This window comes from Lycium barbarum, chromosome 12 (assembly GCF_019175385.1).
Source record: "Lycium barbarum isolate Lr01 chromosome 12, ASM1917538v2, whole genome shotgun sequence".
In the NCBI taxonomy this organism is placed as follows: Eukaryota; Viridiplantae; Streptophyta; class Magnoliopsida; order Solanales; family Solanaceae; genus Lycium; species Lycium barbarum.
In genome coordinates, this window is record NC_083348.1 from 25,575,784 (window position 1) to 25,593,618 (window position 17,835).

General features: G+C 37.3%; 1 protein-coding gene across 4 annotated transcripts; it reads right to left on the minus strand.

The window, feature by feature from the left end:
- Nucleotides 1-236: 236 nt before the first annotated feature.
- Nucleotides 237-12,265, minus strand: LOC132622140 (uncharacterized). Of its 4 annotated transcripts, XM_060336685.1 has the most exons (3): nt 9,889-12,265; nt 1,834-1,995; nt 237-1,743 (listed from the first exon to the last, which is right to left on the minus strand). In XM_060336685.1, the coding sequence occupies exons 1-3, from the start codon at nt 9,916-9,918 to the stop codon at nt 1,333-1,335; spliced, it is 603 nt and encodes a 200-aa protein (XP_060192668.1). In that variant the 5' UTR covers nt 9,919-12,265; the 3' UTR covers nt 237-1,332. The 4 variants fall into 4 exon arrangements, 1 of the variants encoding a protein (XP_060192668.1); XR_009575823.1 differs by lacking the exons at nt 237-1,743; nt 1,834-1,995 and adding an exon at nt 2,832-3,351; XR_009575824.1 differs by lacking the exons at nt 237-1,743; nt 1,834-1,995 and adding an exon at nt 2,832-5,391.
- Between the last annotated feature and the right edge of the window lie 5,570 nt (nt 12,266-17,835).

Sequence of the window (17,835 nt, forward strand, 5' to 3'; positions counted from 1 at the left end):
AATATGATATATGTAGGAAAAGCAAAGGAAAATATGTATGTGATATTGTCAAGCCACTACGTGGCCGTATACGGATAACGTTTAATATGTATGAGCAGATGTGGTGTTATGATATATATATATATATATATATATATATATGATATGACGATGCATGAGCTATGATGATACATATACCGTGATAATATATGATATAGGCATGAAAGGTATCCTCCCTTAAAAGTTACGCAGGTTATGTCTTCATCTTATGTCTTATGATTCTCTATTATGTTCATCTCATTCATGCCTTACATACTCAGTACAATATTCGTACTGACGTCCGTTTTTTTTTTTTTTTGACGCTGCGTTCATGCCCACAGGTAAGCAGGGAGGAGACCCAGATTTGTAGAAGTCGATAAGCAGAGTGTTGAAAGCACTCCATTATTCTGGAGGTGCCATTAAGTTACTATTTGATGTACATGTATATTTTGGGCACAGCGGGGTCCTGTCCCGTCCATATGTCTAGTATTCTAGTAGAGGCTTGTAGATACGTATGTGTGGGTAGTATTGTCTCACGATTTTGATAAGTGTATATATATGTATATATGTATGTGTGTATTATTTTGATAGCCGAAGGGCTTATGTATATAAAGGTAATTATGTTTCCAAATGAAAAATGAGTTTTCTATGATTTGAGTATGAATTTGATGAACGGACGCTTAACGAGTATGATAAGTAGTAGAATGTGCGGTGCTCGAAGAATAACCCCGGGTACCCGTCATGGCCCCTAGTCGGGTCGTGACATTTTCCAAAACCTTTTCAAGCATCACTTCAACCCTTGAACTACCTTGCTCTGCTGATTGCCCTTTCGGTGGTATATAAGGATTAAAACTCTTGTTCCCAAAAATGTTGCTGTTGTTGAAGCTCCCTTGGTTCGCACCACCATAATTATTATTGTAGTTTCTTGAGTTGTTGTTTTTGTAGGCACCTTGACCCTACTGAGGTCTCCATTGATTCTGATTCTGGTACCCACCTTGGTAGTTCTGTCTTTGATAACACCCTTGAGAATTGTTCACATAGTTAGCGTCTTCAACCTGCACACTCTTGGGTCAGGTACATCTCTTTCGGCATACCTGACTCATCCTTACAAACATTTACCTTCTTAATCTAGGTCTCATCAAACTTCTTGGTTAGCAAGGAAATATTCATTGCAAGCTCAGCCAATGTATGGTGGGTATCTTGATTGTCCTTTACCATATTCCGGATTATAACACTACCGTAAGGCACCACATCAGGATTGTTTGAGTGCCAAGCCTAATTGTGCGTAGTCAGCCTATCAAGTATGTTGGTCACTCATCGGTAAGATTTATTCATAAAACTACCATGAGCTGCATTGTTTGCAATTGATTGCGTCACTTGATCCAGCCCTCGATAGAACTTCTCCATTAATATGTTCCTCGAAAAACCATGATTTGAAATTTTCTGCAAATACTCCTTAAATCTCTTCCAAGATTCATATAATTGTTCCCCCGATCGCTGCTTAAATTCATAGATCTTGTCACGAATCTCAGCCTTCTTGCTAGGAGGGTACCATTTCTTGAGGAAGACTGCTACAATCTCTGCCCATGTAGTAATAGAATTCCGGGGCAGCTTCTCTAACAATGCTCTTGCATCTCCAGCTAAGGAATATTTGAATAGCTTCAGCCGAATAGCATCTTGTGAAACGTTGTTTTGGATGTGATTAGCACACATATCCATATAATTCTGCAAATGACGTTGAGGGTCATTGTCGGTAGAGTTCCGAAAGTAGCCCTAAAGCTTCAACAACTGGTATAAAGAGGAGTCAATTTTTACGCTTGCAGCTCCAACTCGAGGATGAACAAAAGCAAATGTATAGCCCTCCTCAGGAACAAGATCAGCGAAAATATTCTCATCATCTGATTCATTCGCCTGATTATTCAATCGATTCCCCTGGTTACCAGCACATTGGTTTTGCTGATTCTGATTCATGTTCACCTGGTTTACAAGGAATAACAAACAAGGTGTGATGGAAAAAGCAAAAGACTTCAACCAAAGCAAACACTATTTAGTAATTTCAAAATCGTATTCCCCAGCAACAACGCCAAAATTTGATATGTTGAAATTACACCTTTAATTAGCGTAAAGCGGACGATGTCAAATATAGTAACCCAACAAGGTTGGGGTCGAATCCCACAGGGAATATGGTGTGAAAAGGTTACTAAACTCGTAGAATGCTTAATTTAGGTCTAATGTCTTAATCTGATGATGTTTGTAATAGTGGGTTGTTTATGACTAATAGCTAACTAATTGCTTTGGATTGTAATTTATGATAAAAGAAACCAAGGTTGTGTCCCCTTTAGATGAAGTGTATGATCGTGGGTATTGGTCTCGATATACTGCTAATGGATCGTTTGTATGGATGCACTTAACCTCTATGTGAATCTAGACTATTTCCCAATAAGAAAAGTTTATTTCTTTCTATGCTTTTTCCAAAGATAAGAAAGTATTCATGAAAAACGGTTAATTATGCCAAGTAAATTCCACTTATTCCTAAGTTAATTTATTAAACAAGGTTTAAAGCCTTGAGTTCTTGCTATGTGTTCTTACCAAACCCTAGTTATTTTTCCAAATAAACCCAAGTTTATGGCATTAGCTAATGTTTGCAACCACTAACTATATGATGAAAATGAAGAACAAATAAACCCTAACAATCCATTATGTATATATCGCTCACAATCCCCAATCACAAAACACCCATCATTGGGTTCACAACCCTAGTAAGGAAATTTAGCTACTCAAAGAAGAAAAATAAGCAATAATTGAGATCATAATGCTTACGAATGATTGCTTGGAATTGAAGAGAAATTAATTGCACTTGTTTGTAATCCCAAAAGCCTTCAAAAACTATGAGTATTTAGTGCTGAGGAAATAAAACTGAAAATCTAGTGAATCGTCTCTTACAAGAAACCTATAGCAAGTACTTATAAGTGCCTAAGTCGTGAGAAGTAAAAATACAAAATTGCCCGTCGGATTCATTCTGCGGACCGTAAAACCATAATGCGGACCCTCAAATTGCTGCCCTTCAACCGTCAAACAGTCTCCTGTACTATTCTACGCTACTCTTTAACGGACCGTCAAATGTTTCGCGGTCCGTAATATTGTTCCGCAGGATGGATCTTCTGTGAACTTCTTACTGTGACCGTTCTACCGTACATTTGACATTCCGCAGAAAGTTCTGCGGGCCGTCTAATTGCTCCGTCAAGCTGCCTTTTTCAGTGACTCGTTATTTTCTCCACTTCTTTCCGCATTTTCATAAACTTCTCCAACTTTTTCCATAAAAAAACTTAATACCTGAAATACAATAAAAACCACATAAAAACGACACGAACTTGCTTGAAAACAAGTAAAACTCTTCGCCAAAAGAGTCACATGTGCCGAAATTACGTGGCACATCAATCATCTTTCACATTCTCCTTCATTATCGCTATTTGAACCTCTTTCTTGTGCATCATCTATCGGGACTAGCTAAGGGGGATTTCCAATGCTTTCCTTCAACATAGAAACATGGATGCTAATGCACATGTTTTAATTCCAAGGGCAGCTCCGACTCACATGTAGTTTGGCCTAATCTCCTATTTATGGCGTTACATATCTTGGTCAACTTATCCTACCATCTTGTTACGTTCTTTATGGGCAAGATTTCTGAGAAGACCTAATCATTGACTCAAAATTTTCTTAAGCCATTCATAAGCCTCGTCATTGCGTATCTAAAGATAATTTTTGACATTTCTCGGTACAAAAACTCCTGAGCGCGATTGACTTTTCTATAGCCTGATACACTAAATCAGGTGCAAACAATTCTCCTCTCAATATCTTGTGAGATATCGACGCTTCTTTTCGTTACATGTTTCATTAGGACTGTTCTGTCAAATTGAGATGTATTCTCATGGACCTCACTATGATAATTATTATTGTACGTGAATTGAATAGGCGGTGATCGATTATCCCATCCTTCCGTAAAATTTGGCATCTTAGTTTGTAACATATATTTGAGCATCTGAATTGTATGCTTCACTTGTGCTAGAATTATCTTACGTACCGAAGTTTCTTTGAATGGACTTTCAAACGTTATCTGTAATTGAGCACCTGTATTAGCCATAATCAAGGTGGAAACATTATGTACCCTATCTACCTCCTACACCCTTCCGTTTTACATAACCTTTGGTAACTTGTCCAGTAAAAGTAAGCTGATTTTTGTAAAACTATTTACAGTCATTCATATGGAATCAAACTTGCTATATCTGTAATGAATCTTATGCCAATCACTTCTCATTTCCATATTGGGTTACTTTATTCTGTGTTAATCCATTGGGTTCCTGATGTTCTATTTTGTCCAGTTAGCAACTGGAATATTAAGCCAGGAAACTTACAATGGTTTCCTTCATATCGGGCTACCAACGTAATGCTTTGGCATTGTGGGATACCAAGATGAATAGAATAGCGTGAATAATGGACCTCTATCCTAATACACAATTGGCCCTAAAATTTTAAGATCCCTTGGTCAATAGACTCAAAAGCAGTAGTTTTCTCTTGCCGAATATCTCTTTTGACTTTTCCTAAAATGGAAATCTTCTTGTCAACATCCTTTCCATCTTATCGATAAGAGATGACTCTACCATATTTCAAGCCATTATATCTTGATTATCTGAGTCTGCCAAGCAGATTCCGAACCTGCTAATTAGTGAAAACCTCTAGTCAACCCTTTTTCTTTTTGAGCTTGCTCATTATCAAGCCACCTGTGACTTACGACTAAACGCATTCGTTACAATATTGATTCTGCCTTTTCTATTCTAGTTCTAAGCCTTCTTATATGAAACATGTATTGTCACACCCCAAACCTGGGGAAGTGTGGCCGGCACCTAGTGCCTTACTTGACCCTGAGCGTACCACTCTATAACTATAAACTCTGGATGTGACCCTGAACTTAGGTCGAAAAGGACTCCCTGCAAGTAGACAATACCCATCTAGGCCGACAAGGCCGTATTCCGAATCATCTGAAGGGTAAACACTCCCAAAAACATGTATACATAAAAGTGCAGGCCGACGAGGCCGCCATCAACGTCTACAAATAGTAATCCCAAAACAATCATATACAAAGGCCGGCAAGGCCACTACAGTGACATACCAAATATACAGGGCTCGTCTACAAGCATCTAAATATAACAGAACTATACTGTGGTCGGGACAGGGCCCTAGCCTACCCATCATCTCTATATACACAAAAACAATACCAACTCTGGACCTGGTAACTCCAGATGAGATGAAGCCTACCAATCAAGTTGATACTCTGAACTGTCTACTGGGAAGGAATCCCTTCCTGTCTATCCAAACCTACAGGCATAAAATGCAACGCCCCCAGTATAACGAATGTCAGTACGAAATAGTGTGCCGAGTATGTAAGGCAACTGAAACTGATAAACGAAATCAACTGAAATCAAGAAAGCTCTTAAGGTATACTTACCTGCTCTGACTCATCCTTTACATAATATAGTAATCTTTGCTAGACAGCCACATATAGGGCTTAGTGTATCTCTCCAGCCATAAGATCAGGCATATCTCTCCAGCTAATAAGCCGGGCATATCTCTCCGACTAAGTCGGGCGTAACTCTCCGACTAATAAGCTAGTCATATTTGTAAATATATAATGGTTGTACTATATAACTTGTAAACATAACTCTTCTACTCTTCTTACTGAAGTATGACAAATGTAGGATAAGTAAGGATTTTTCCACTTAAAATGAAATACACGTTGCTGCAAAGTGCTGCTTTGTTGGTGCCCAACTTCTCATTCGTCTACAACATAACAACGTTTCTTCTCACTTCTTTCCTAAAATAAAGTGTCTAAAACATTGCTGGTCCCTTTTTTTCGTAAAAGCAAAGTGTAAAACGTTGCTGCCTCTATTACTCTTCAAAAGGATTGTCTTAATCTCATAGTAACTCCTCCTAGATGGAATGTGGGGACCACTTCATTAATTCCATTCATAAAAGTGCAAATTGATGGAATGTGCAAATTATTCCAAGGCAGCCACAAACACATCCATGTATATATCTATACATTAGTCACTATTTTTGTTTCATGTCATAACCCCACGTGTAAAGGTGTTTCCCATAGAGCTTATCCATTTAATATAAATGATTACCTTTATCTCCACTAATTACACTTATAATAATTAATTCTTAATCTCAGTCCACCTCAATAATATCTTAATCTCAGTCCACCTCAATAATAATTATTTTGGGACACACTTCGTATACTCCTAATCATGATCATGTAATATAGCATTAGTCCATAGCCTCGTTTGCCACACATAACATATTATTCCCAATCATCGTCGAAATACTTTTTCGTCTTAAATCATTTCGGGACTTCATCCTTTTATACACTGACTCTTAATTTGCATGCTTGAATATGACCAAATCCTCCGAGTTCGGATAAATTTTCTCATGTTGGACTGTTCAATTTCCTAGTGCGCAAATATGGGGTATATTTGGACCATATTTCATTCAAAATAAATGTCAAACCTTGATGAAACTTATTTTATTTGATTCGTTTAACTTCTAATCCTTACCACATATCCGTACTATCATTCTAAGTACCTATAAACTTGGGATAACCTCATCATCCACTATTTATGTCATTAACTTACACGCTTTCTAACACATGAAACACAGGATGTAACATCCCTTCTTGGAACATTCATCCTCGAATGTAGAGGTATATTAGGGAAGAAACTAATTCCTATAGATTTTTTGAAAATTTCAATAGAGTCTCCCTATAATTGGGCACTATCCAAAACCTACAAACAAGCAGAATCCAATCCACATGCCTCGCAGGGCCATTCACATATTATATATACATATAGGGCCTCAGACGGTTGTCATATATCAAAAGAAACATTTTAAGCCATCATTTACCTTATAAGCTAGATCCTGCTCCAGTCATTTTTGTAATACTTCAAGGCTATACTAAGGGATGACAATTTAGGCTTTACCTATAACCCCTTTATCCTCATTTCGTGGCCTGCCAACCTTCACACATGAGGACGCTTGCACGTACTATTCTAGGATCCTTATTTGGTATGTCCCAACATGTACTCTAGTCCTCCTAGCTTCGCCTTACCCTCTAGAAAGATTATGTCTGTCTAGGTCGATAAGATTCATCCTAAGAGACATCTTACAACCTAATAATGATAATTCAAGTGCCACCCACGCGTTTCACCTTAAAGTTAAGAACTATAGATCCATAAGGATTACTTAACGTCGTCGATATGATTTACCTTAAGTAATGATCTAGAATATATTTGCAAGACTCTGAAACGTATCCATTATACTAAACCTCAATAGAATCTAACTAAATGATTGGTATCTCTTATGCTCTATATCCCTTTAATCACACCAACCATATAATTCGTCTTGAGTAGGCTATACATCAAAACGATCATCTGAACACTATCCACTAGATTTAGTTTCTTGATGTCATGGTACATCTTTTTCGACCTTGATGAATATAATAACGAGACTATGCTCCCCTATCATAATCTGATGCCATAGTCCTGCTATACCTGAAACACATAATCGACTTCTATATCTCAAGACCCAAGTTTGTCACCTCGAAGGCTAACACTTTGTTAAATTGCACCTCTTCTTTAATCTGCAAAGGAGTAGGATTTTCATACTATTATTCTTTTCTTTCTACTACTAGAGATGATACTACTGTATTCTGAATATCACTTGTTATCCTGAGTCAAATAATCGGACTGCCAAACTCGCTAGCTGATGCACCTCTTTGGCTAATTTTCCCTTTTCGGTTCCTCAATACACTAAGCTGCCCATAGATCTGTAGCTGAGGACGTCACTACTCATTAGCTTGCCCAGATGATTCAAGATGGGGACGTCATAACCCTTTAGTGATTTGAGTCATCTTCTCAATTCGCTAGTTCCATTGTTTTCCTACTTAAAGATATAAAAAAAAACTCTAAGTAGTGTCACTATACCTCTCACGCGCATATAGCCGCTACTAACTCTAGATTATGGATCAGGTGCTCCGCTTCGTGATTTATCAACTGTCTACAAGTATAAACAATCTCTTTTCCTTGTTCATTCTGACACATTCATCATGCATGCACTAACTTACCTCATTTCTCTCGATCCTGGAACTTCTTGTAAATACATTTGGGAACTGACTAACCACTGAACCAGACAGTAGAGTCGAGCTCTACTTCTATATCTCTAACTTGGACAATCTGATAAATACAACCCTTAATAATCATCTTATTTGCCTTGAGATAAACCTACCTTTAGGTGTCGCTGCATTACCTTTCCACTCTAGGACTGCTTCTTTTGGGAAATGATACCTAAAACTCTTTGTCCAGTACTCGACATTATCATAACAGGAAGCTAAACTCTAGGTCCCGACGACCTGTAAGAGCATAAATATGGTTCTGGGTACTACCTAAACTAGGTGCTCCACCTCTACCACGATCTCTACCTGCCGATGACTATGATCCCCCCCTCCCCCCCTCCCAAAAGGATATATTGACGAGGATGACCCTGCTAATGAACTGGTCGACTGTGCCATACCACCCTGCCCTCTCTGTGGACACTCTCTCATTAGGTGATGTTACGGTTAATTTTTATGGGGGTGCATAAAATCTACTAAGAGATTGTGGATTCTATTCAGATGTTGTTATTTTTAGAGTTTCCACCTAATTTATAAGGAAAATTATGAAAGCCATGTTAAAAGGATTTTATCAAACAAAAGAAAAATCCTTTTCAAATAAGAGTTCGAGGTAAGGGTTCTGGTGATCCCCTAGGTAAGGTTTTAAGCACCCTAGAATTAAGGATCCATAGAATACGGTTGACCTGCTAGATTTAATGTAATTAACTGTGATTACTTGCTAAAATGTTTTCTTTCTTGCAAAACTATCATGCATATCATAACTCCTTTTGACAAAATATTTAAGGAAAATGAGTTGGTTTTCTTTTGCAAAATGTTTATAAGGGCAAAAGTCATTTTCATTTTCGGACCGAAACACACTTAAGATTTCTTTTAAGTAGAATTTCTACTAACCTGGTCCAACGTCATGATTTTTAATCCTTACAAGTTTATGTTTTAGGAATATTGAGTATATCTTCTTTGAAAAATAGCATAGGTTTTGTAAGTATATATAAAAAGGGGTTTACTTATTTTTATTTCATCGTAGCCCATTTTAAGGTTAACCATATCCCTACTTTAAACCTTCACCACAAAATAAAGTTTAAGTATATCTCCTCTTATTTTTTTGACTTAAGGTTTGGGCTTGAGCCCAATAAAGGTTTCAAATAACCTCTAGTTATAGAAGTTGATTTTTCAAAATAATTCATTCATTTTCTTTTGAAAATCAGTTTCCTTTTGAACTAAAATCAATCTCAAGTATCCAAAATCAGTTTCTTATTTATTTCTAAAGGGGAAAAGGCCCAAACCCATTTTTTCCCATCTTTGTGTCCTTATACAAATGCATATATTCCGTATATGTATGCAATACCATTTCTGCTTATTTTTCAAATATTTCAACAAAGTTATTTACCAATTTCATGCATTGTTTCAAATTAAACATGTCGATTTTTTTAAAATCATTTGAGTAATTCCTAAGCTTCTACGCGAAATTCCTAAGTTCTACACATTTGGGTTTCAATAATTTCAAGCATTTGGTTTACATATTAAAAACATATACAAATTCCACACACACACACACACACACACACACACACACACACACATATATATATATATATATATATATATATATATATATATATAAAGAGTAAAGTTTAGGCTAGTGAGCATACCGAAGCCCACCAGTTTCCATTTTCAGCCATGGTTGGGCCTTCTATGCATTTCACTTTATCCGGACTCGATAGAAAGAGACTGTTGGGCCTTTGGCCCAACACTGGTTCGTGGAGATGGCCCAAATGGCTCGAGTTTGTCCATACAAAAAAAGAAGGGGAAAAGGAAAGATGCGGTTAGAAAGTACCTAGACTTAGTAAATCAAACTAGAGCTTAAAGTAGAAACAAAATCATGGATAGACATGTATACATATAGACATATCAATGCATTTACTACACTTAGCAAAAATAAAGAACTGAAATAAAAATCTAGGCAGAAAGAGAATCAAAGAAATAGGCACAAAATAAAACAACACAAAAGCAAGGCCCAGTTCAGTAACAAATATAAAAAGGAAAGGGGCAGGCCCAATAACATCGATCCGCAACATACTTAAACCCAAAACCATGCCAATATCCTATCGGTATATCTAATATACTGTCTCATATACACCATATATGTACAGACTATACACATCCTATATGTTCTCTGTATACTTAAACCGTGTCGACATGGAAGCATAGAAGCAGAAGAGTAATATACAACAAAAGAGCAACACTTCTCAATCTATATTAAGCCTGATGACTATACTAATGATGTAATATACTTAGCACTTACTCAATGCTCCCCAACATAGTAATAGCATACAACCGGTTTACACACATAATAATTCTCTAAATATATTGATACTTAGTAGAAAATAGGCCTTTTATAGTTTCAAGATCCTAAAACCCAGCTAAATGAGATAAATCCTTAACCTTTTCCAATTTTTAAGTCATTTAACAGGCTACAGGCATGCTCATTTTCAATGGCTACTGGTATGGTATAATACTGTCACTTCACACATAACCCCAGTTAAAACCATTATTTAGATATTATAGTCAGGCCCTTAACCAAATCAAAGATGTTACATGGAGCAATAATGACCAGGGCTTTCAAATAAGTAAGGAAAACATGTAGGAATTAAGCTTAAGAAAACATGTAAAGGGGTAGGGATGTAAGGACTAGTCTAAACAAATATCAAAACAAACCACTTAAGCTTGTATCAGACAGGAATTAGTTACAGTAGATACATGATAGGCATAAGTAGGTTAAGCAGATCCATAATCACACACCTAAGCATGATTAAGTATGAAAACCTTTGATCACAGTAATGAACCAACAAACATTCCTATATGCAAGGTTAAGACAATGTAGAGACTAGACAAAAATAAATAGGCATGCTAATGGCATATTTAGTTAGAACATCAACTAGACTGAACTAAAACAGGCTAAGCATCCTACTGATCTAACAAATAATGAATGAATGCAAGTGACATCATTTTTCAAACTGAGCAAGGCCTATGATTTGACTCCACTTGATACAGCTAACTACCAATCTAAATTTATCAAAAACAATTGAGACTTCAGCTAAAGCAATTGAACTAACTATAATCCTACATTAAGATAGACTAGGCTAAACATAACTAAACCTGATCCAGTCGGAACATGACTAAACAGTGGCTAAACTGCACAATACATGCCAATAAGCTAATAACTATGCTTGACTGTAACAAAATAATATCTAAGCTAACAAACAGGCATAAAGACACATACAATAGCAAAAGAAAACTAATAGCTATTCTAAACTGCCAAATAGACAAAATACGAACATGCTAATCAATATTAAACAAACACATAAGCAAATAAGAAAATAACTAGAAAATACACAATTGACTAGAAATGACTTAAAGGATGAAGAATTATCATTCTTAGGGCAGCCTTGGTCAAGAATGGGGTTGGAGATCCTCTTGCTCCTCACACCTTGAAACTCAGCCACAAATACCAAAGAAAGTAAATTTTTAAACTAGAAATACCAATTAACTAAAGGTTTCAGCTTAGAGCTAAACCCTAATTAAATTGGAATTATTTTTTGCTCTATTTCAAAAAAACACTTGTGTAAAATTTGAAATCTGTGACATGTGTGTGTCAAAACCTGTCGAACTTGTGGAATATGGGGTTCTTTTTATAGAACCCCAAAATCCTAACTTAGTTGTGAAAAAACGGTGTGGGATAAACAAAATTTCACTAGGATTCCACTTGAATCCATGTGAACCATTGTAAACCAATAAGAATCGCAACTTTTGGGTCTCAATGAGACAAAATCCATTAAAATATTTGCAGAAAAAGAAAAGAGAGAGAAAGGTGGAATTGGATGAGAGAAGGTAGAACAATAAATGCTCTTGCCATTCTCAGCCATGACAGAGTCGAAGGACCGTCGTAGGATCATCGCTCTTGCCACTTCCGGTAAAGATGACGAAAGAGTGAGAGAGAGTTCCTCAGGCGGCTAGGGTTTCACTTGAAACCCTTGCAAATAATACAAATGACACCTTACGTGGTCTGGGTATATGTATGTTGCGTTGTTGGGTCGGGTTTGGTCCAAATGGGCTGGACTCGGCCGGAATTTTAGAGGAAAAAATTGGCCCATTATATACAGACATATATATAATATACACGTGTATACATGTATACTCGTGTACATTCATATATATATATATATATATATATATATATTTATATATGGAGGGGCCAAGAATACCCCTTTTCATAAATAGCCTAAATTTAAAAAATGTCCATTAATTGAACACTCCAATTAAGGCCAAATTATCATTAAGTAACCAATTAATTAGGTTTAAAATGGCCATATGCTTAAAATGACTAATTTTTACAAAAATATAATCTATTTGACTTAGATCATGCAATTGGCCATTTCTATCATAGCCGTAATTACCACATAAAAAATATATTTAAATGGAACCACAATTAAGCACATATGTGATGCAATTTGTAAAATTGATAGGTAAAAGGACCATTTCATTTAATTAATCAATTTTCTCAAATCAACGGAGTAAAATATTTGTCAATTTGATATCTAATAATTTAAACAATTAATTGCATAATTGTTTTGAAATACTTTAAATTAATTTTGACAAATACTTTAGTATTGAGGGAATATATATGTAAGATACTTTAAATGACTTACAATATATATTTGAAATTATTTTGCCAAATGAAATGTCAAACTATTATCAAAACATTTGGAAAAATCATTTGGTTTATGAAAATACCTATTTCACTCATTTTGGGATCCAAGTTCTCTGAATAATTAAATAAAATTATTGGAGGTCAAAAATAGGTGTCAACAATTGCCCCTTCGATGTTTGGGGATGGCAAGCACACCCCTGATCATCGAAATTTGACAAACCTGATTTTTTGGCCTACCAAATTCAAAATACTTCTCTTTTTTTATTCAATTTTGAAATATATGGCCAGACCCTGGTCTTTGAGTTTCCTACATATCTCAGGCTATATGAGAATTCAGGCCATTTCTAGTTCAACTCAATTAGGCTTCTAAATGTAGATTTAAACAAATCCCAGATTTTCGGCATCAAAACTGAGAAATCTGAAGTGGTTTGTTGGAGTGTAACTGACTCTCTGACATTGAGTCCGCCTACAGATCCCCGGTGTTAGGAATCAAGTTACTTGTAGTTCGACTCGATCAGAGGAAAAAGGTATCCCTTATGCGGGAATGTCTTTGTGTTTATCAGTGGGTACCGGACCGATTGCGGGAATTTTGAAAAGAAAGCAAATAAAAAATATTTGTATGGCTAAACATGGGGTGGAGCAATCTTGTAATTTCTGGCCGGAGAGCTTGACTCTCATGGGCACCCTATCTTGATCGGCTATGTAAGAAAATGTTTCACGTTTGCTCTGCATGCCTCTAGGTCTGGTTTGATCAGCCTGCTCCTCTCCTTGGTGGCAGCAAACTTGCTTCCATCTGCTGGGTAACGTTGTGGTCAACCTCTTGGTCTTTGTTCTACTTCTGTCGTTCAGGCGTAGTTTCGATTATACCTTCTTGGTTTCATCCCCGTGGGGTGACCTTCTTGGCACCGCTTAAATTGAATGACCATCTTGGCCCTGCGCCTTTGCTTTACCACCCTGCGTGGTTTTGATGGCCCTTTTGGCCACTTTCTGAAAGTAAGTGACCTTCTTGGCACCGTTTGTTTTTCTGGACCTCCTTTGGTAGTTGTTTGTATGAAATAGCCCTTCTAGCAATTTATTTTGAATGGCCTTCTTGGTAACTTGTATGAATGGCCCACTTGGTAGTATGATGCTCTTAGTGGTATGGCCCTTTTGGCGATATGGCTCTCTTGGAAGTATGGCCTTTTTGGCGATATGAATGGCCCTCTTGGCAGTCGATATGGATAGCCCTCTTAGCAGTATGGATGGCCCTCTTGGCCGTTTGATATGAATAGCTTTCTCGACAGTATGGTATGAATGGTCCTCTTGGTATGTAAATGGCAGATAGGGCCCTTTTTGCTAAATCGTCTTTCTTTCGTCCTTTATATTGATTGCGACCCTTTTGGCTTGATGTTTTCCCTTATAGTGTTTGTCCTGTGTAGCCCTTGTGGCAAGATATTTGCTCTTGTTACATTTTGATGCTTTTTCAGCCCTTTCTGGCTAGATAATTGCCCTCGTGGCATTTTCTTAACAACCCGTTTGGTTGTTATTGCACTTTTGACCCATTTACCCCTGTTGACCTTTGCCTGATCCCTATTAATGCGATTTTGACCCGCGGGGATGGGCGGCACGGTACCTAAGGTAGTCGAGCGAGTTTTGTGATGACTTTTGTGAGATAGAGCTTTAAGTGAAAAACATTTGACTAATAGTTGACTTTTGAGTAAACTGACCTTTTTCGAGAATCCGTCAACTGCGAGAGGTCTGGATGGTTGATTGTGACTTCGTGGGATTTTGATTCGGTTCCTAAGGCACTTGGGAGCGCTTTGGGTTATTGGGTGGAAGGTAGTATTTGGCCATTGGGTGTTGACTCAGTCAAATAGACCTCCGTTGGGAATTTTTAGATAGCAAGTGAGTCTGTAGCGTGTTTTTATGTATGGTTACATGTATGTATTGTACCTGGGAGGTCTCGGGTGATTGTTGAATTGGGATTGAGTAGGTGAAAAACAAGAATTTTTTGGTGACAGGCGTCCGCCGTAGCAGCACCAGTAGCGCTGTAGCAGACCCGCCTCAGCAAGGACAACCCGTTATGGAGGGTGATGGAAGATTGTGGCGAGTCGCCACAGCGGATAGAGATTCGTTATGGCGGACTCATGGTAGCGAGATGAGAGCTTGCTAGCACGGACCCTCTCATGGTAGCGAACGGTTAAGACGCTGGCGCGTATCCACTGTGGCAGATAAAGGACCGCTGTCGCAGATGATGCGGACCAGAAAGTAATAAATACTAATTGAAATGCTTTTATTTCCCATTCCTTCACTTCTTGTTCCTAAGAACTTTTGAGGCGAATTGAACAGATTCTTGGCGAATTGAGCAGATTCTTGGCTGATTCTTGGCTGAAGATTGAAAGTTAAGATTTATATCCAAATTGGGGGTTTTCACTTGAATAACAAAATTGACTCATTCTTGAGTTAATTTGGCGATTTATTAGTAGGATTGAACTCCTAGAATGTTGAATTTCATATTTCACTTTTGAAATACTCCTTTTACCCTGGTGGGCCCGTTTCCCCTTTCTCCATAGTTGAATTTGATTCGAAAGATGAGTATAGCAATATGGTTGTTGTTCTTCCTTATTTCTGATTTAGAACTCGATTATGAATATACTGTGAGTATATAGAGGCACTACGAATGGGCCAGGCAAAGGTGTGATTGTTCGTGGCTCCCACTCAGCTACCAGGTAGGTTATGGCTTACCTTTCAGATAGACTTCAGTTGGCAAAGCATATGTGGAAGTTAGTTATTCATGGCGAAAACATGATTAAGCCTCCGGGCATGAAGTTGGGATGGACATTCTTAGGTTGGTATTATTGATTGACTATATGGGCTCGTCGTCATGATTGTTGTGATTGGGCCTATCGCCCTACCAGCTATGTGTGATATTCTTGTGACTGACATACTTGCCCCTCTCTCTATTGTTATCCCCTTTTCATTTCAAAGAGGAATGTTGTTATTGAGAATTGAAATGTTGATCTACATATTATAATAAAAATTTAAGGACTATTGTGATTGATGTGTCTAATTGAGGATGAGGAAGTGTACTGCATACGTTCCATAATTCATATATGATTGTTGCCTTTTGTTGTGCATTGGCTTGTTGCCATATGGGTGATATTGGATTCATTCTTTAGTTTCCATATTGTGATTGTGTAACCGTTATCTCTCATTTATTGGGTATTATCCTGTAAAGAGGAAGGAATTGACTTATTTGTGATATTGTGATAGGTGTCCATGTGTATCACGATTCGTATTGATATATTCTCATTGGCATTGAAATCATTCATGCATTGATACTCATGTATTTGGATCGAGTTGCGCCCCGCAACATATATATGTATATATATATATATATATATATATATATATATATATATATATATATATATGGATCGGATTGCATGTTTCGCAACATATATTTGACCGGGTTGCACGTTCCGCAATATCTATTGGATCGGGCTGTACGCCAAAGCAAGTACAAGGACTTCGTGGGTCCCCCATGAGTCATGACTGTCGAGGCATAGAGGTATTCTTCCTGTAGCATGTGTGTATTATTACATTGCACTTCATTGCATATGCATTCATATTCATATATTCATATCGTTGGATTTGATCTTGGTATTTCTATACTTGTGGTGATATTCGGTCTTGGTATTTCTGTACTTGTGGTAATATTCGAACTTGGTATTTCTGTACTTGTGGTGATATTCAGACGTGGAATTTATGTACTTATTGTGATATTCGGACTTGGTATATCTGTACTGTTGGTGATATTCAGACTTAGTATTTCTGTACATATTTGGTTACTGACCTCTATTATGGTTCTTATTACCGTGAGATGACTTGTATTTGCTTAGTAACCATACATGATTGTTTACTTGCCTATCTGTTGATTTATTTCTTTTATATATGTGAACTACCTATTGTCGGCCTATGATGCCTACTCAGTACGTGTTGTTTGTACTGATGCTACATTGCTACAGTCGTTTTAGGGGTGGAGAGTGTGTGATAGGTTCTATTTCTGATCCAAGATAGTGTTTCCCGAGACGGTGTTGTTGGAGACTTAGGGTGAGCTACTGTCAGATCTGCAACCCAAGTTTCCATTGATCTTATACTTGTCATCTATTTCCAGACAGTATTCCTTGATGTTATGATCCTTGTATGGCAATATTCAGATAGTTTTTGTTATATATTAAGACCTCTGTGTTTATTAGTAGCTCTTATACTTAGACTAGATGCCTTGGGTAGAATATGGATTCCGCACTTATTCTCTTTTAATTGATATTGAGATCTATCATTAATTACATTGTTCTTCCGCATTTATAGTTAGCATGTTGGGTAAGGGTAGGGTTCGCCTACTAAGGTGGGAAATGGTAGGCGCCCGCACGACTAGGCAATTTTGGGTCGTGTCAAGTTGGTATCAGTGCCCTAGGTTACCCCGTCTATAAGTATAAGAGAATGTCTAGTAGAGTATTGTGGATCAGTACGATGAGCTCCGTACTTATCTGCAAGAGGCTATGGGACATTTAGGAAACTTCAAATTCTTTCAGTCTTTGATGCTATTTCATTCAAATTGATATCTAGTCAATTCCAATTGGTAGTTGAATTTCTTTCTTTAATCACCCATGGAAGGTGGGAACTCGTCCTTAAATTCTTATACGAATGGTTCATTTTTGACATGTTGTGATATGGTATGAGATGCATCATCCTGATTCGGATGCGAGACCAAGTTCAGTTTCTAGCTATGGCTTGAGGATTCAGTTGTGTGGAGTCGTGGTTAGACTTGTGTATTATGGGGGTTGCTTGAGAAATAGGACAGATGGTACAAAGGTTAAATGATCTCTATGTTTTTGGGGTTGGGTTG